The sequence below is a fragment of the Falco cherrug genome, chromosome 20, assembly GCF_023634085.1.
Source record: "Falco cherrug isolate bFalChe1 chromosome 20, bFalChe1.pri, whole genome shotgun sequence".
NCBI classification, from domain to species: Eukaryota; Metazoa; Chordata; class Aves; order Falconiformes; family Falconidae; genus Falco; species Falco cherrug.
Genome location: NC_073716.1, coordinates 6,634,924 through 6,653,807, shown reverse-complemented (window position 1 = coordinate 6,653,807; position 18,884 = coordinate 6,634,924). Strand labels below are relative to the sequence as shown.

General features: G+C 66.3%; 3 protein-coding genes across 5 annotated transcripts in view; all 3 read left to right on the top strand.

The window, feature by feature from the left end:
- Positions 1 to 3,128, top strand: part of LOC102058063 (RNA-binding protein 10) — a 14,810-nt gene extending 11,682 nt beyond the window's left edge. Inside the window, 6 exon segments of the mRNA XM_055697821.1 lie at positions 118 to 183; positions 316 to 504; positions 1,149 to 1,217; positions 1,485 to 1,588; positions 2,277 to 2,379; positions 2,803 to 3,128. Coding sequence (XP_055553796.1) covers positions 118 to 183; positions 316 to 504; positions 1,149 to 1,217; positions 1,485 to 1,588; positions 2,277 to 2,379; positions 2,803 to 2,856 — 585 coding nt within the window. The 3' untranslated portion in view covers positions 2,857 to 3,128.
- Positions 3,129 to 3,334: 206 nt separating this feature from the next.
- Positions 3,335 to 9,770, top strand: CFP (complement factor properdin). The gene is made up of 10 exons (XM_055697698.1): positions 3,335 to 3,493; positions 4,814 to 4,973; positions 5,335 to 5,486; positions 5,571 to 5,747; positions 6,834 to 7,025; positions 7,340 to 7,513; positions 7,913 to 8,116; positions 8,485 to 8,596; positions 9,260 to 9,411; positions 9,667 to 9,770. Exons 1-10 carry the CDS (start codon positions 3,436 to 3,438, stop codon positions 9,672 to 9,674), a joined length of 1,389 nt encoding a protein of 462 aa, XP_055553673.1. The 5' UTR covers positions 3,335 to 3,435; the 3' UTR covers positions 9,675 to 9,770.
- A 302-nt stretch (positions 9,771 to 10,072) lies between these two features.
- On the top strand, positions 10,073 to 17,043 carry LOC129734402 (synapsin-2-like). 3 transcript variants are annotated; one of them, XM_055697699.1, is made up of 12 exons: positions 10,073 to 11,449; positions 11,827 to 11,884; positions 12,290 to 12,434; positions 12,946 to 13,099; positions 13,597 to 13,686; positions 14,000 to 14,062; positions 14,587 to 14,730; positions 15,150 to 15,219; positions 15,767 to 15,869; positions 15,957 to 16,094; positions 16,294 to 16,357; positions 16,909 to 17,043. In XM_055697699.1, the coding sequence occupies exons 1-10, from the start codon at positions 11,270 to 11,272 to the stop codon at positions 16,039 to 16,041; spliced, it is 1,092 nt and encodes a 363-aa protein (XP_055553674.1). In that variant the 5' UTR covers positions 10,073 to 11,269; the 3' UTR covers positions 16,042 to 16,094; positions 16,294 to 16,357; positions 16,909 to 17,043. The 3 variants fall into 3 exon arrangements, with proteins under 3 accessions (XP_055553674.1, XP_055553675.1, XP_055553676.1); XM_055697701.1 differs by having other exon boundaries at positions 11,368 to 11,449; positions 12,352 to 12,434; XM_055697700.1 differs by lacking the exon at positions 14,587 to 14,730.
- The last annotated feature ends 1,841 nt before the right edge of the window (positions 17,044 to 18,884 follow it).

The following is an 18,884-nucleotide window of genomic DNA, read 5'->3' as shown; positions in this document are numbered from 1 at the left end:
GGTGCTGCCCATGGGAGGTGCAATGGGAGAGGAGGGGGTCCCTGTGGGACTGCAACACACACCCCATACCTCCTCCGGCACCCACGGGTGCCCCCCTGAACCCCCTCCCCACCACAGGGCGCCCTGGCCGAGCGGCAGCACCCACCCATGGAGCTGCCCAAGCTGGCGAGCGACGAGCGGCTGGTGAGTCTGGGTGCCTGGGCCCATGGGTGCCCCCCAACTCCGCCCTCCTCCCTATTCCTGCCCCTCTCCTCCCCCAAGTGCCTGAATGCCCCAGACCCCCTGGGTGCCCCCTAACCCCCCTCCCTGTTCCAGAGCCCCCCCCGCGGGCTGGTGGCCGCTTACAGCGGGGAGAGCGAGAGCGAAGAGGAGGGGGAGCGGGGTCCCGAGCGCCCCGGCGAGCCCCTCACCGACTGGCACAAGCTGGCCTGCCTGCTCTGCCGCCGCCAGTTCCCCAGCAAGGAGGCCCTGCTCCGCCACCAGCAGCTCTCCGGGCTGCACAAGGTACCGCAGACCCCCTTCCCCCCCCCCCACCCCCCACCCCCCGAATTTTAGGGGATCCCCTCGGGAGTTGAGGAATTATCCCCCTGTAGCCTGGCAGGGCCACTTCGGGGGGTGTTGTGGCTCTTTTAAGGGGGTTGGGGGGACCCCCTTTGGTGTTTTGGGGATCCCCCGCAGGCATCGGGGGCCCTCCCAGATTGGGGACCCCCTTTGGTGTTTTGGGGATCCCCTGGAGGCATTGGGGGCCCCCCTGAGATGTTGGGGATCCCCTGGAAGTATTGGGGATCCCCTGGAGGCATTGGGGGCCCTCCCAGAGATCTTGGGGATCCCCTTTGGTGTTTTGGGGATCCCCTGGAGGCATTGGGGGCCCCTCCCAGAGATCTTGGGGATCCCCTTTGGTGTTTTGGGGACCCCCTGGAGGCATTGGGGGCCCCCCTGAGATGTTGGGGACCCCCTTGAGATGTTGGGGATCCCTTGGAAGTATTTGGGATCCCCTGGAGGCATTGGGGGCCCTCCCAGATTGGGGGCCCGCCTGAGATGTTGGGGACACCCCCAAGATCTTGGGGACCCCCCTGGAAGTATTGGGGATCCCCTGGAGGCATTGGGGACCCCCCCAGTAACAGGTTGTTGTCTCCCAACCCCCCCAGCAAAACCTGGAGCTGCAGCGCCGGAGCCACCCGCCTCCCCCCGAGGGGCTGGACCGGGGCGAGATGGAGGTGGGTGGGGGGGCACCCATGGGTGCTGGGGGGCATCTCTGGGGCTGAGAGAGCACCCATGGGTGTTGGGGGACGGGGGGGCACCCATGGGTGCTGCATGACCCTTGGGGGTGGCTAGGGACACCCATGGGTGCTGGGGGCATCTGGTGAGTGCCCTGAGGGCTCGGGCAGCACCTATGGGTGCTGAGGGGCACCCATGGGTGCTGGGGGTGGGGTGGGCACGCAGGGAGCTGGGGGGCACCCATAGGTGCTGTTTCTACGCCCTAGATGAAGTACCGGGACCGGGCAGCCGAGCGCCGTGAGAAACAGGGGGGTCCCGACACCCCTGAGCCCAAGCGGCGCAAATTTGGGGGACCCCCGGCAACCCCTGGGTGAGCACCCATCACTCCTCCATACCCAGGGGTGCCCCAAGGGGGGGTTGGTGGGGGTGGGCAAAAGTTGGGTGGTGGGGACCCCAAAACTGGGTGCTATGGGGGTGCTCTGGACCTCGAAAAGTGGGTGCTGGAGACTCTAAAAGTGGGTGCTGTGGGCTGGAGGACCCTGAAGTGGGGTGGGGGACCCCAAAACTTGGTGCTATGGGGAGGGGACTCCACAGCTGGGTGCTATGGGGTGAGGGACCCCAAAAGTGGGTGTTGGAGACCCTAAAAGTGGGTGCTGTGGGCTGGAGGACCCTAAAGTGGGGTGGGGGGACCCCCCAACTGGGTGCTATGGGGTGAGGTACCCAAAAGTGGGTGCTGGAGACTCTAAAAGTGGGTGCTGAGGGGTGGGGGATGCCAAAAAAGGGTGCTGAGGACCCCAAAGCTGGGTGATACAGGATGGGAGACCCCCACAACTGGGTGCTGGGGACCCCACAACTGGGTGCCATGGGCTGGGGCCCCCCCAAAGTGGGTACCGCAGGCTGGTGGGACCCCAAAACTGGGTGCTGGCGATCTGAAGACGGGTGCTATGGGAGTGGGAGACCCCCAATGGGTGTTGTGGGGTGGTGTCCCGTGTCGTCGTCGTCCCTCCCCCCCCCCCCAGCACCCATGGGTGCGGTGGGGTGACCCTGGGGTGCTGCAGGGAGGTGGAGGGGTCCCTCCTGCGCGAGACCACCCTGGGATGTCGGATGCTGCAGGCGATGGGATGGAAGGAGGGGAGCGGGCTGGGCCGGCGGCGGCCGGAGGTGACCCGGGGGGGGGGGACGACACGATGACAGTGGGGATGGGGGGACGGGGGGACGGGGGGCGATGGGGGGATACGAGGGGGTGGGAGGGATAAAGGGGGATGGGGGAAGCAATGGGGAATACAGGGGGATGGGGGGATAAAGGGGGACGGGGGGTGGGGGGGGACGGGGGGATACAGGGGGATGTGGGGAGACGGGGGTGGGGGGCTATGTGGAAGGGGGAGGGGGACATGGGACATGAGGGGTTGTAGAGGGGACAGGGGGACGTGGGGGGGATTTGGGGGGACTGAGGGGATGGGATATTTGGGGACCTGGGGGGGGACACATGGGGGGACGAGGGAACATGGCGGGGGGGGGGGGTGATGCTCGGGGACATGGCGGGGGTCGCAGCACCCTGACCTCAGGTGACCCCGCTGCCCCCAGGCCCCCGCCCGGCCCCGCCCCGGGGGCGTGACACGCTTCAGCGAAGGACCCTGAGGCTCCACGGAGGCCCCGCCCCTCGCTCAAGCCCCGCCCCTCGCCCAGGCCCTGGCCCCCCCCCCCCCCACACTCGGCGACCCTCCCCGAACCGCGATATTTCGCCCCAAAAACGTGGGGTCCCCTCCCCCTCCGTGTCACCCCGGGGTGGGGGCCCCCCCGAGTGGCGCATCTTCCCCCCCCCCCCCCCCCCCCCCGGTGGTTTTTTGGTTTTGGGGGCGGGGGGGGGCGGTGTTTGTTTTGGTTTTTTTTAAATAAACAGGTGAAAAACGGTGGAATTTGGGGCCGTGCAAGGGTGGGGGAGGGGCGCGGGTGGCTGGGTCCCTTGTGGGGGTGGGGCCGCCACCCGGGCGCCCGGGTCCTTCCTGTGGGTGCTGGGGGAGGGGGGAGGGGAGGTCACCGGGCCGCCTGGGTCCCTTGGGGTGGGGAGGGGGTGGCGGTGGGGGGAGGGGCAGGGTGCCAGCCGGGCGCCTGGGTCCTTCCTGTGGGTGGGGTGTCCCCCCCCTCCCCCCACTTCCCCTTGGCCCAGAAGGACTTTGGGGTGCGGGGGGGTGGGAGGGACAGTGTCCCCCCCTCCCCATGGCGTGCGTGGAGCTGCTGGTGCTGCTGCTCTGCGCCCCCCTGCTGAGCCCCGCCGGTACTGGGAGCACTGGGGGAGGCTTGGGGCTGGGGAACTGGGGGGTACTGGGAGCCCCAGGGGAGGCTTGGGGCTGGGGAACTGGGGGGTACTGGGAGCCCCAGGGGAGGCTTGGGGCTGGGGAACTGGGGGGCACTGGGAGCCCCGGGGGAGGTTTGGGGCTGGGGAACTGGGGGGGTACTGGGAGCCCCAGGGGAGGCTTGGGGCTGGGGAACTGGGGGGTACTGGGAGCCCCAGGGGAGGCTTGGGGCTGGGGAACTGGGGGGCACTGGGAGCCCCGGGGGAGGTTTGGGGCTGGGGAACTGGGGGGGGTACTGGGAGCCCCAGGGGAGGCTTGGGGCTGGGGAAATGGGGGGCACTGGGAGCCCCAGGGGAGGATTGGGGGTGGGAAACTGGGGGGGTACTGGGAACCCCAGGGGAGGCTTGGGGATGGGGAACTGGGGGTACTGGGAGCCCCGGGGAGGATTGGGGGTGGGAAACTGGGGGTACTGGGAACCCCAGGGGAGGCTTGGGGATGGGGAACTGGGGGGGGGTACTGGTGGCACTGGGAGCCCCAGGGGAGGCTTGGGGATGGGGAACTGGGGGGCACTGGGAGTCCCAGGGGAGGATTTGGGATGCGGAACTGGGGGGTACTAGGAACCCCAGTGGAGGATTGGGGATGGGGATTTGGGGGGTACTGGGAGGACTGGGGAGGTACTGGGGAGCCCTTGGAGGGGCACTGGGAATACAGGGGGTGGAACTGGGAGGCACTGGGGGCCACTGAGGGAGGCTTGGGGACTGGGCGGGGGGGCTGGGGGAACTGGGGGCACTGGGACTGGGAGCAGTAGGAGGGGTACTGGGAGCACTGGGGGAGGCTCTGAGCCTGGGGGATACTGGGAGGGCACCGGTGGGGCTGGAAGTAGAGGGGTAAGGGGCACTGGGGAAATGGGAAGGACTGGGAGGATACTGGGAGGGCACTCGGCTGAGTGGACTGAGAGCCCTGGGGGAGCTGGGTGGCGGGTGGCAGAGGATATGGGGAACTGGGGGATACTGGGAGAACTAGGAGCACTGGGTGACTAGACGATATGGGGGGGGCTGGGAATTGGGAGGCCCGGAGGTATAATGGAATGACTGGGATGCACTGGGAGATACGGGAGCACCTGCACTCTGGGGGGGAAGTGCAGGAGTGGGAGGGACTGGGGAAATTGGGTGGACTGGAAGGTCACTGGGAACACTGAAGGGGGTAACTGGGGACTGGGAGATAACTGGGGGTCACTGGGGGAGGATGCCCCCACGTGACACACACACACACACACACCCCCCCGTGGACCCTTGCCCCAGCTGCCACGCCCGTGTGGTGCTTCGCCCGATTGGAGGAGGAAGGGGGAGGCGGGGCCTGCACCGAGCTGCTGGGCGATGAGCCCGTCTCATTGGCCGACTGCTGCCTCAACCCCACCTATGGCTACAAGCTCCGCCCCCATGGCCACTGCCACACCTGCCGGTCAGCCCCATCCCTGCAAGCCCTGCCCAGTCCCCACCCTTCTAAGCCACGCCCACTCCCCCCCCTTCTCAGCCCTATCGCAGCCACACACGCCCCTAGCCCCACCCACCAGGCCCCGCCCACCACACCTCCTAGGCCCAGCCCACCCCACCCAAGGCCTGTCCCACCCTATAAGCCCCACCCACACCACTAAGCCCCTCCCTCCAACAGGACCCCACCCACATCCAGGCCTCACCCAGCCCCCCTGCCCTGGCCACTGAGGCCGCGCCCATCCCCCCCCCCCGCCTACTTAGAGCCACGCCCACCCGCGAGACCCCCCCCCCAGGTGCCGCCGGGCGCCAGCGGGTGACCCCTGTCCCAGGCAGGACACGTGGGGGCCGTGGGGCCGCTGGACCAGCTGCTCGGTGACCTGCGGGGAGGGGACCCAGCGCCGCGGACGCAGCCGGAGCCCCACAGGGGACAAAGACCCTCGGGAGTGGCAGCTGCGAGCGTGTCACCTCCCCTGCTGCCCCGGTGGGACACGGGGACGCTGGGGAGGGGGGCGGGATGGGACGTGGGGGGGTGACCCCGAGGTTGACCCTTGACCTTTGACCCCAGTGGCGGGGGGCTGGACCCCCTGGTCGCCGTGGAGCGGCTGCTCAGTGACCTGCGGGGTGGGGACCCTGCGGCGGAGCCGGGCTTGCGCGGACCCTCCCCCCCGCTGCGGGGGGGGCTGCGGACCTGGGGCGGCTGAGGAGAGCCGGGTCTGCCAGGGGGCGACCCCCACCTGCCCTGGTGAGGCGGGGGAGAGGGTCGGGATGAAGGAGGATGGTGGGGGAGAGGGTCGGGATGAAGGAGGATGGTGGGGGAGAGGGTCGGGATGAAGGAGGATGGTGGGGGAGAGGGTCGGGATGAAGGAGGATGGTGGGGAGAGGGTCGGGATGAAGGAGGATGGTGGGGGAGAGGGTCGGGATGAAGGAGGATGGTGGGGGAGAGGGTCGGGATGAAGGAGGATGATGAGGGAGAGGGTCGGGATGAAGGAGGATGATGGGGAGAGGGTCGGGATGAAGGAGGATGATGGGGAGAGGGTCGGGATGAAGGAGGATGGTGGGGAGAGGGTCGGGATGAAGGAGGATGGTGGGGGAGAGGGTCGGGATGAAGGAGGATGGTGGGGGAGAGGGTCGGGATGAAGGAGGATGGTGGGGGAGAGGGTCGGGATGAAGGAGGATGGTGGGGGAGAGGGTCGGGATGAAGGAGGATGGTGGGGGAGAGGGTCGGGATGAAGGAGGATGGTGGGGAGAGGGTCGGGATGAAGGAGGATGGTGGGGGAGAGGGTCGGGATGAAGGAGGATGGTGGGGGAGAGGGTCGGGATGAAGGAGGATGATGAGGGAGAGGGTCGGGATGAAGGAGGATGATGGGGAGAGGGTCGGGATGAAGGAGGATGATGGGGAGAGGGTCGGGATGAAGGAGGATGGTGGGGAGAGGGTCGGGATGAAGGAGGATGGTGGGGGAGAGGGTCGGGATGAAGGAGGATGGTGGGGGAGAGGGTCGGGATGAAGGAGGATGGTGGGGGAGAGGGTCGGGATGAAGGAGGATGGTGGGGAGAGGGTCGGGATGAAGGAAGATGGTGGGGGAGAGGGTCGGGATGAAGGAGGATGATGGGGAGAGGGTCGGGATGAAGGAGGATGGTGGGGAGAGGGTCGGGATGAAGGAGGATGGTGGGGGAGAGGGTCGGGATGAAGGAGGATGGTGGGGAGAGGGTTGGGATGAAGGAGGATGGTGGGGGAGAGGGTCGGGATGAAGGAGGATGGTGGGGAGTGGGCCGGGGAGGGTGATGGGCGGGTGGGGAGGGGGCTGGAGCCTCAGCCCTGCCCCCGCAGTGGGGGGCTCCTGGGGCTCCTGGGGCCCGTGGGGCAGCTGCCGGGGCACGTGCAGCGGGGCGGGCAGGGCGCCGGGGCGCAGCCGCAGCCGCCGCTGTGATTCACCGCCGCCGTCGGTGGAGCCGCCGGGAGCCGCGTGCGCTGGGGCCGCCGTCGACACCCAGCCCTGCCCTGGGCTGCCGCCATGCCCCGGTGAGGCCCAGGGGGCTGGGGGGGCTGCTGGCGTCCCGCGGCCGGGGGGCTGGGGGGGTCCATGTCGGGGGGCTCGGGGTGGGGTGGGGGGTGTGCTGTATGAGGGGAGGGGCTGCATCTGGGGAGACCCTGCGTTGGAGGGGTCCCCGCGTCCAGGGGGCCCGTGTTGGCTGGGGGCACTGGGGGGGCACATCTGGGGGGACACCCCTCATCTCTGGGGACCCCGCACTGGGGGGGGACACGCGCGGGACTCCACGTCTCGGCGGGGGCGTGGCCACAAGCCCCTGACTCTGCCCTTTCCCCGCCCCTCACAGAGGACGGCGCCTGGGGGGCGTGGTCAGCGACCGCCCCCTGCCCGGTGACGTGCGGGCTGGGCGTGGTCACGCAGCGCCGCGCCTGCGACGCCCCACCCCCCCGGCATGGCGGCCGCGGTTGCCACGGCAACAGCACCAGGCGTGTGGTCTGTGGCCCCCACGGGGCCTGCCCTGGTGAGGGGGCGTGGCCTGCGGGAGGGGGCGGGGCCTGAAGGGGCGGGGCCTTCGAGGCACATAGGGCTGGGACGGGAGTCCACCCAGAGGGTGTGCCCTGGCTTGGGGGGGTGGGGCTTGGGGGGGCAGGGCACCCAGCCTGCTGCTATGGGGCACCATGTGACCCCGCCCCTTTGCTATAGGGCACCCCACTGCCCCCCTCTCTCTCTGTGGGGCACCCACCCCATAGTCCCCCCTCCCCGAGACACCTACCCCATAACCCCCGCCCGACACCCACCCCACAGCCCCCCCAGACACCCACTCCCCGGCCCACCCCCCCAGTGCTCCCCAAGTGTGGGTCAAGGTGGGCTATGGGGTGCCCCACAGCTCCCACTGACACCCCCCCCCATGCCTCCCTAGGCGTGGAGCACTGGGGGCCGTGGGGCGCCTGGACCCCCTGCGAGCGGCGGCAGTTCGGCTCCATAAGCTGCCAGCCTGCTGTGGGGCAGCAGAGGCGCACGCGGGAATGTTTGCGGCACCGGCCCGGGGGGCCGCCCTGCCCCACGGACGGGGGGCCCAGCATCATCCAGCTCCGCACCTGCTACAACATCCAGAACTGCCTCTGTGAGTGATGCCCCTCCATCACCTATAGCTGCCCTATGGAACCGTATAGATGCCCCGTAGCACTTACAGTTGCCTTATAGGGCCCTATAGGTGCCCTTTGGGACCCTATAGTTGTCCTATGGAAACCTACAGATGCCCTATAGCACCTGTAGTTGCCTTGTAGAGCCCTATAGTTGCCCTACAGGACCTCATAGCTGCCCTATGGAGCCTTATAGCTGCCCTACAGCCACCCCACAGGCCCCCATAGCCACCCCATAGGAACCCATGAAGACCCACAAGAACCCCCTCCCCCTCCCCCCCATAGGCACCCCATAACCTCCAGCCCTATAGAGTGGGGGCTGAGGGGTGATGCTGCCCTGTGCTCCCAGTGCCGGGGAACTGGTCGGACTGGAGCCCCTGGGGACTCTGCACTCCCCCATGTGGGGCCAGCCCCACACGTAGCCGTGTCCGAGAGTGCCAGCCCATCTACCCCACCTACCCGTGCGTATAGGGGCTGTGGGGGGTGGTGGCTATAGGATCAATGGGGGGGTCTGTAGAGACAGCGGGGTGTCTACTGGGTCAATAGGGGATCTATGGGGCTGGGGGGGCTATAGGGTCAATGTGGAGTCTATAGAGACAACGAGGGGTCTACAGGGTCAGTGGGGGATCTATGGGGCTGGGGGGCTATAGGGTCAATGGGGAGTCTATAGAGACAACGAGGGGTCTACAGGGTCAGTGGGGGATCTATGGGGCTGGGGGGGCTATAGGGTCAATGGGGAGTCTATAGAGACAATAGGGGGGTCTACAGGGTCAGTGGGGGATCTATGGGGTTGTGGGGGGCTCTAGGGTCAATGAGGAGTCTATATAGACAACAGGGGGGTCTACAGGGTCAGTGGGGGATCTATGGGGCTGGGGGGGCTATAGGGTCAATGAAGGGTCTATAGGGTCAAGGGGAGTCTACAGGGTCAGTGGACGGTTTATGGCGCTGGGGGGTCAGTGCAGGGTCTATAGGGTTGGGGGGGTGTCTACAGGGTCACTGGGGCATCTGTGGGGCAGGCAGATCTGTATGTGATCTCTGGGGCCTACGGGGGATCTATGGGGCCGCGGGAGGGGGAGCCCTGGGTGGATCTATGGGGCAGGGCGCTAAAAGCACCCCCCTTACAGACGGATCGTGACCTCGGTGGGCTCTTCCACCCCCGTCAATGTCACCTTCTGGGGGTCGGCCCGGCCACGCTGCCCCCCGCTGGAGGGGCAGCACCTTCGCCTGGAGGAGACCCGGCCCTGCCTGCACGTGCTGCCCTGCCCAGCCCCCCACGGTCTGCCTGCTGGGGGAGGGGTGGGGCGGCAGGGATTCCTTGGGGGGGGAGGGGGGGGGTTTCTGGGTCCCCTGGAGGCCCTGGAGGGGGGAAGGGCAGGGGGCCTGGGACCCCTTGGAGGGGAGGGGGTGGGTGGGTTTCTGGGTCCCCAGTGGGGGGATGGGCAGGGGGCCTGGTTCTACGGGGAGGTGGGGGTGCCCCCCCGGACGCCGGGGTCCCCTATTTACCTCCTTCCTCTCCCCCCCCCCCCCCCAGAGGACTGAGACTCCCGGTGACACCGTGGGACCCCAAATCCACCGCAATTTCCCCCAAAACCCGCCTGGCCCCTCACCCCCGCAATAAAAACCCCGCAATAAAGACCCCGGACGCCTGAGTCCCTCGGGAGGGGGAAGGGGCGCGGGGGTGGGCCCCCGAGGGGGAGGGGCGGTCCCCGTTCCCCCCCCCCCCCCGCACGCCTTGGTTTACTTTCCGGCCTTGCTGCCGGTGATGACGTCACCGGCCCCGCCCCTTTCCCTCTGCAGAGCCGCGGGCGGGGCGGCCGCTGACGTCACAACCGAGCCCCGCCCCTCCCACGGCTTCTCAACGGAGAGGGGGCGGGGAGAGGGGGCGGGGCCGGATGTGAGCGCGAGGGCGGGGGTTGGGCGGGGCGGGACGCTGCCGTCCGGGGGATGCTATAGGGGCTCCTATAGGGCTCCCGGCAGGGCCGTCCTTCCACTGCAGCCCCCTGCCCCCTATAGCGGCTCTGCCCCCTTCTCCTATAGCTCCCCTTCCCCTATAGCTTTTGCACCCCCTATAGCTCCCTTCCCCTATAGCTCCCCTTCCCCTATAGCTTTTGCACCCCCTATAGCTCCCTTCCCTTATAGACCCCCATCCCCTATAGCTTTTCTGCCTCCTATATCTTCCCCGTCCCCTGTAGCCCTTTTTCCTCGAACTCTTGCATCCCCTATAGCCCCCACTTTCCCCTGTAGGGCCCGGCCATGGGGCAGCCCCCCGCCAGCTCCCTTCCTCTATAGGGCAGCTTTTCCTGGGGTCCCTTCCCCTATAGCTCTCCTTCCCCCATAGCTCCTCTCCCCTATAGACCCCCATCCCCTACAGAACCTTCTTCTATAGCTCACTTCTCCTACAGAATTTTCCTGTAAGGCAGGCGTACCGCCTCCCAGCCTTTCGCCCCCTATAGACCCCCTTCCTATAGGGTTTTCTGCTTCTACAGCTCCTTCCCCTATAGGGCCTCCTCCTATAGCCCCAGGGATGCCATTCGCTGTATGGGGTGCTTATAGGCACCTTCATGCAGGCTGAACTCCTATAGCTGCAGACACCTGTAGGGCTGGGTCCTCGCAGCCCGGGTCCCTATAAGACCCTATAGCTAGTCTCTATAGGCTGCCACCCCGCAGCTGACTCCCCTGTAAGCTCTGACCCCCTTAGTAGCTGTCTATAGGGGAACTCCCATACCTCTAACCCCTATAGGGTGACCTCTATAGCTCCCTATAGTGGGCTTTTATAGACCCTGACTGCTATAGCGCTGCTCCCTAGCAGGGTGACGCCTTAGAGCTCCCTACCCCTATAGCAGGCTCCTATAGCCCCTGACCACTATAACTCTGACCCCCCCCAAGGGCGACCACTTGTAGCCCCTGACCCTTAGAGCCGGCCCCTATAGGCTCCCCCCCAGCCCTCTTCTCCTATAGGTCCCTATAGCTCCCAACCCCTATAGATCCAACCCCCTATAGCACCACCACCCCCCCAGCTTCTACCCCATATAGGCCCCCTACAGCCCCTAACCGCTATAGCAAGTCCCTATATGCCCCTATAGCTCCCACCCCCTATAGCGGGCCCCTATAGCCTCTGACCCCTATAGCTGGGGATGGAGTACCTGCGCCGGCGGCTGTCAGATGGGAACTTCCTGGCGGGGGGGGGGAGGGGACCCCCCTGGGGTGGGGCCAGGACTTGGGGGGGGGCCGGGGGTGGGTGGGATGTGGAAACCCCCCCGGACCCCCCCTCCGGCCCCACTGCTGCTCGTCATCTCCCCTCCTGGCACCGACTGGTACGTATGGGGCACCCCCAACCCCTGGGACCCCCAACCTCCCCCCGGGCCTGGAGGGCACCTGGGGAAGAGACTTGGGGGGGGGGCGGGGGGCACTCAGGGAGGGTGGGTTTGAGGGTGCAGATCTGGAGGGGGGAGAGCACCTTGGGAGGGGCGGTTGGGGGTATCAGATTTTAGGGGAGTGAGGTTTTGGGGGGTCTGATGGGGGGTGTCATTTGGGGCATGTCATATTTGGGGGGGGGCATTAGGTGGGCTTCGGTTTTGGCGGGTAAATTTGGGGGTGTCAGATTTTGGTGGGGCAGTTTGGGGGTGTCACTTGGGGGAGGGCATTTTGAGGCCCACTTGTTTTGGGGTACTCCCTGCCCCCCCCCCCCCAGGGTGAAGCTATTCAAGGGCAAATCGGTTCACGGGGATGTGGAGCTGCGAGTAGAACAGGTGAGTTTTGGGGTCGGTCCCCCCCCCGATTTTGGGGGCCCCCTCTTCAATTTTGGTGCCCTTCCTTATTCTGCGCCCCCCCCCCCCGCTGGTTCTGGGATCTGCCGATAGGGCCTGATGCTGCATTTTGGGGGTTCAGGCTGATTTGGGGGCCCCCCAGGGAGGTTTTGGGGATCCTTGTGGGGGGTTGGGGACCCCACTGGATTTTGGGGTCCTTCCTGATTTGAGGGGCCCCCAGGGAGGTTTTGGGGATCTTCGGGATGGGTTTGGGGTCCCCACTGGATTTTGGGGTCCTCTCTGACTTTGGGGGAGCCCCTAAACCTCCATTCCTTGAACCAATTTGGGGGTTCAGAGTGGCTCAGCGGGGGGTTTGAGGGGTCTCAGGGTGGGTTTTGGTGGCCACAGGGAGGGTTTTGGTCATCCCTGGGAGATTTTGGGGGTCCCCCTGGATTTTGGGGTCCCCCCAGGCCCAGTTTTCCGAGCTCTCCCTGGTGGCCTCCACCCATGGCGCCCTCAGCATCACCATCGACACCCCCCGAGGGGGCACAAGGTGGGGTCCCCCCCATTCTTGGGGTGCACACCCTCCATTTGGGTGTTTCGTGGGTTCTAGGGGGATTTTGGGGGGGCTGGGTGGAGTATTGAGGAGATAGGAGAGCTTTTGGGGTTCAGGGATGGATTTTGGTGTGCAGATGTAAATTCTGGCATACAGGTTTAGGTTTTGGGGTGCAGGAGGGGATTTTTGGGGGTGTAGGGTGGAATTTCGGGGGTGTGAGGTTTGATTTCAGGGTGCAGGAGTGGGATTTTGGGGGTTGAAGGGTGGAATTTTGGGGTGCAGGGCAGGGTTTTGGGCTGCAGGAGGGGATTTTTGGGGGTGCAGAACTAGATTTTGAGATCCGGCTTTGAATTTCGGGGTGCAGAGTGGTATGTTGGGGTGCAGGGGGGAATTTTGGGGTCCAGGGTTGTATCTCAGGGTGCAGGGTGGGATTTTGGGGTGCAAGGTGGGACTTTTTGGGGTGCTTTATATTGGGGGGGTTGGGGGTGCCCCATGACCCCCCGTGTAGGCGGGTGCACCCCGACTTCGTGCTGGTGCGGGAATGCCCTGAAGGAGGGGCAGAAGGCGCCACCCGGCGGCTGCTGGTGGGATTGCAGCTGGGGGGGGTCCCCAGCACCGACCCTCTCCCTGCCCTCTACGCCTTCGCCCATCCCCCCTGCCTGGTGCGTGGGATGGGGGGCACTGGGAGGGACTGGGAGGCAACTGGGGGGGGGCTGAGTGGGCTTTGGGGTGGGCATTTGGAGGGAGTGGGGGGCCAGTGGGAGGACATGGGGGGGCAACTGGGGGGACTGGGATCTAACGCGGGGACTGAGGGGGTGCTGGGCGGTGACTGAGAGGTAACTGGGGACATGGCAGGAGGTGCTGGGGGCACTGGGAGGCACTGAGGGGTAACTGGGAGGTAACTGGGATGTGTCTGGGGGAACACTGATGGGTGAATGGGAGCGTATTGGGAGGCACTGGGAGGGATACTGGGTGCACTGGGAGGGATGGGGCTTTACTGGGGGGCACTGGGAGTGCCTGTGGGTCGTAATGGGAGGCACTGGGATAAACGGGAGGATACTGTGAGGCATGGGGGAGGAATACTGGGGCAGACTGGGAGTGCTGGGCAGGGCTGTCACCCTCCTCTCTCCCCGGCCCATGACGTTCCAAATGTTCCCAGTTTGCCAAGTTGGCACAGCTGCAGCGGGAACTGGGCCCCGAGGCCTTTCCCCTGGTCCCACAGGGCTTCTGCAACCACCCCCGTGGACTGGTGAGCACTGGAAGGCACTGAGAGGGAACTGGGAGATGATTGGAGTGGACTGGGAGGCACTGGGATTTACTGGGAAGGAAACTGGAAGTGGACTGGGGGGAGCTGGGGAGGTACTGGGAGGGGATAGGAGCAGATTGGGGGCACTGGGAGGCCCTGGGTCAGACTGGGAGGGGGCTGGGGGGAACTGTGGGAAACTGGGAGGGCACTGGGAGGCACTGGGAGGGGATTGAGAGGCACTAGGGGGGCGATTGGATGGGAAATGAGAGGCCTGGGAGGGAACTGGGAGCACTGGTGTAACTGGGAGGTCCTGCAGCTGACAGCCCCCACCTTCCCCATGATGGTGACGTTCAGCCCCGCTCCCGCAGGGGTGGGCAAGGTGAGATCCCGCCCCCTCCCCTTCAGAGCCCCGCCCCCTCCCCTTCAGAGCCCCGCCCCCTCCCCTTCAGAGCCCCGCCCCCTCCCCTTCAGAGCCCCGCCCCCTCCCCTTCAGAGCCCCCCTCATGATTAACCCCTGGGGGGGTGGGGCTGATGGTCTGAGGTGGGTGGGGCCCACTGAACTTGATGGAGGGGCGTGGTGTCGAGTGGGCGTGGCCTCTGGAGTGTCCCCGCCCCCACATATGTCTGGGGTGGGGAGGCTGGACCCTTCTGGGGGCGTGGCTGGATAAGGGGGTGTGGCCAGCAGGGTGCATGGCCTTTCTCAGTCTGTCTATAGGGGTGGCCCACATGGGGGCGTGGCTTGGCGGTGTCCCACCCCCAGGTGTGAAGGATAATCCCCACGGAGGGGTGGCCCGGTGGTGGGGTGTGTGGTGGTTGTGACTGGGGGGGGGGGGTCTGGGGTGGCCCGGGCAGGGTGGCTGGGGGGGTGGGGGGGGGTGTCTAATGCTGTCTCCCAACCCCCAGGTGCGTGTGGGGACGCCAGAGGTGCTGGGGGCGGTGGTGGGGGCCATGGGGGGGGCCCGGGCAGGGGCCCTGGTCCAGGGGGTCCTGGGGGGCAGTCAGCGCCTGCGGGGTGCAGCGGATTGGGGAGGAGTACAGAGCGCTGCGGTGAGGGGCCAGAGCGGGGTGGGGGGGACACTGGGGGGACATGCAGAGACGTGGGGCCATGGGGGAGCCATGGGAACTGGGGGGGGCACCACGGGGACTGGGGGGGACACACATACAGGGACATGGGGACGGGGGACACACACACATGCGGGGACATGGGGCCATGGGGACTGGGGGGGGGACACACGACTCATGCAGACAAAGGGCCATGGGGACCAGGGGAGGCCATGGGGGGACACAGGGCCATGGAGGGTCCACAGGGGTCATGGTGAGGACACGGGGGGGACATGAGGACATGGGGCCTGGGGGGCCATGGGGCGATGTCAGTGACATCAGATGAATGTGTGGGGACGTGGCAGAGACCGGGGGACACCGAGTAACCCCCTGACCCTGTGACCCCGCTATCCCCACCCCCCCAGGTGGCCACTGGTGGCTGGGGACCCCATGGGGGAGGGGGGCTCAGATGGAGCTGGTCACTCTCAGCCCTCGGTGAGTGGGAAGGAGGGTGGGGCTTGTCTCGCAGGGGCGTGGTTATGGGGAGGGTGTGGCTGCAGGGGGTGTGTGTGGCTACAGGGTGGGGCAGGGCTAGGAGGAGGTGCAATGGGTGGGGTTCCAGGTAAGGGGTGTGGCTGGGGAAAGGGGGTGGGGCTACAGGTATGCGGGTGGGGTGGGGCAGTGGAGGCATGGCTGTTCCAAACAGGCGTGGCTTTGCTGGAGGGGCGTGGGTCAATGAAGGGCATGGTTAATGAAGGGCGTGGCCACGGGGAGGGGTGGGGCTGTCCAGAAGAGCCAGCACTGTGAGGAAGGGTGTCAGCTAGGGAGAAAGGGTGTGGTCATGTGGGCGTGGTTTCGATGAGGAGGCGTGGCTATCACAGATGTGGGGCGGGTAGGGCAGGGCTATGCAGGGAGTGGTGCTGTTCCCAAAGGGGGTGGTGCCTAAGGGGGGTGGGGTGGGAGGGGGGCTGCGTGCCTGCATGTGCAAGGCCTTGGGCTATGGGCGTGTCCCCCCGAGGCCACGCCCACCCACCCTCTGCAGGCACCGTGGCTGGGTGGATGCCTGTGCCCGCCTCTTCGGGGGTGTTGACATCTGCGGGGTGGAGGTGCTGCAGGCGCCCGACGGGCGGGAGCACATCTTGCAGGTCAGCACCAGGTGACCTTGAGCCCCCGACCCCCCTGGAGGCCCGGGTCGCCCCTGACCTTGACCCCCCACCCACCCGCCCTGGCAGGTGCTGGGTTCCTGGATGCCGTTGGTGGGTCCAGGGGCAGCTGAGGATCGGGGGCGGATTGTGGAGCTGGTGCTGGCACGAATGAGGGCGGAGCTGCCCCGCCCACGGAGCCCCTCCCATGCACGGCCACACCCACAGGTAACACCCTATCACCGTAGAGGCCCCCTCCCTCCCAGGTCCCCCAGGGTCCAGACCCTCCCTGAGACCCCCAAGTCCTTCAAGAGCTCCCCAAGTCCCACAAAGCCCCCTTTGAGCCTCCCCATAGTCCTCCAGGAGCCCCCCCAAGTTTTGGGGATTCCCATGGGGTCTTAACCTCCCCCCTCTTTCTGCCCCACAGATGTCGGTGACATTGGGGTCCTCCCGGCCAGGAACCCCCCCACAGCAGCGAACCCCACCCCAGGGTGAGTGACACCCCAAAATGGGGATTTCCCCCCCAAACCCTGGGACTCCCCCAGACCCTGGGGACCTGTCCAAAAAAGAAGGATACCTCCAAAGTGGTGGGGCCCTCTCAAATGTGGGGACCCCCCAAAAACAGCCTGACCCCACCCAGTGTGGAGGGCCCCACAAAACCCTGGGACCTCCCCACACCAGGATACCTCCCCAACCTGACACCTCCCCGCCCCCACCCCCCCGAAATATAGATTCTTCCCAACAGCCAGGGACCCCCCCAACCCCACCCCCAAATGTGGTAACCCCTAAATATCAGGGAGACTCCCAAAACTTTGAGCCCTCTCTATATGGGGCGGCTGCAAAATATGCCCCCTCCAAAATCTGGGGAGTCCCCCAGCCCCTATAACTCCCCCAAATTGCCCCTTTTCTAACCTGCCCCTCCTCCCAGTGCTAGCAGACAAACCCCTGCACCCCCCCCCCGCCCCAAATGAATCCCCTGCACCCCTTGGCCCCGCCTTCTCAGCCCTGCCCATCCGAGGTGTTTCTCTCCCCACCTCCCCAGGTGCTCCGCCGCCATCTGGCCCTTCCCAGCCCCGCCCCCCGCCGCAGGGGCAGCCCCGCCCACCGGGAGGAGGGGCTCCAACACGCCCTGTCTCACCTGGCCCCACCCCAACTCGAGGCACCACCCAGCCCCGCCTGCCAGGCCAACAGCCCCGCCCCCAGATTCCACCCCCCTCTACTCAGCCCCACCCACAAACTCCATCCACTTTTCTGCAGCCCCGCCCACAGACCACACCCACCACTGCCCAGGCCCGCCCGACAACCCCACCAAGCACCCAGCCCCGCCCTCAGGGTCCACCCACCTCTCCCCAGCCCCGCCCTCAGGGTCCACCCTCCTCTCCCCAGCCCCGCCCTCAGGGTCCACCCACCTCTCCCCAGCCCCGCCCTCAGGGTCCGCCCACCTCTCCCCAGCCCCGCCCTCAAGGTCCGCCCACCTCTCCCCAGCCCCGCCCTCAGGGTCCGCCCACCTCTCCCCAGTCCCGCCCTCAGGGTCCCGCCCACCTCTCCCCAGCCCCGCCCTCAGGGTCCACCCACCTCTCCCCAGCCCCGCCCTCAGGGCCCGCCCAGATCACCCTCAGTGCCCCAGCCCCGCCCCCAGTCACCTCAGCCCCGCCCCCAAACCCCACCCAGTGCCACTCAGCCCCGCCCCCCAGGCCAACAGGCCCCACCCACCACACGTCAACCCCGCCCCCAAGCCCCACCCCTTGCCCCCAAACCCACCCTGGCACCCAAACCGAGCGGAGCCCAGCCCCCCAGGTAAGTCGGGGGCCCAGACGCCTGGGTCCCTTCTGTGAGGCCCAGGCGCCTGGGTCCCTTGGGGGGGGCCCGGATGGCCGGGTCCCCCCCGACCCCTCCCATTGCCCCCCCCAGCCCCGCCCCCGAGCAGGGGGGCCCTGAGAGCATCCGCTCCCTGCGGCAGAGCTTCGCCAGCCTCTTCGCTGACTGAGGGGGGGCCTGGGCGTCCCCCCACATCGGGGGAACCCTGGCATCCAGGCCCCACAGCCGCACCCAGGGGGACCAGGCGTCTGGCACCCCTGAGTGGGGGGAACCCTGGTTTATGGGCCCTCCATGTGCAACCCCCCCCTGCCCTCTGCATACCTGCAAGCCGTGCCCCACCCCCACCCCCCCTCCCCCCCCCGGAAATGGAGGGGGTGTTCAGTATGTGCTAGTGACTCTGTGTGTAAGCCCCGCCCCCATGACGCCCCGCCCCTTATTAACCCCTCCCCCTGAAGGGATGGGCAAATAAAGACCCAGAGCTGCTGCTGCTGTGTCACTGCTTGAGGGGACACACCTTATAGGTGGTGAGGGCTGATGGACCCTATAGATCTGGAGGGGGGTATGGAGCCTGTACAGGCTGAGCAGCAGGTATGGACCCAGTAGAGCCTGAGGAAGGTTACAGACCCTATAGACCTGAGGGAGGTAGGGATCAGACCTGTAGATCTGCTCTGTAGGGATCTGATCCTATAGATCTGTGGGTGACCATATAGACTATATAGATCTGGGAGGGACTACGGATTCTAAAGAGCTGGGAGTGATACACACCATATAGAAGAGAGTAGATCTGTGGATAGTCTATAGACCGGGGGTTGGGGAAGGCATATAGACCCTGTGGGGGGTGGGGTATTGTTATAAACGATAACAATTAAACAATTTTATTTGAGGTTCAATCAATTTCGGTTGAGAAACAATAAGCAAAAAACAGCGCTGGGTGCGCGGAGAACTCAATTAGCTCCACCACGCGCGCACCTGAGCCCTAAAAGCGGCGTATTTTATGCCCGGATCTCGACCAATCACTTCTCGCCGGATGTTCGTCCCGCTCTTTCCCCATTGGGCCGTTAGGGCACGCCTTCTCTTCCTATTGGCTCTCCTTTGGCGCGCTTTTCAAAGTCTCAGGGTCTTTGTCTCCTTTGGCGCGCTTTTCTACGCAGCGCGCCCATTCATTACAATTGTGGTACAGGTTTTAGATTTACACAGTGT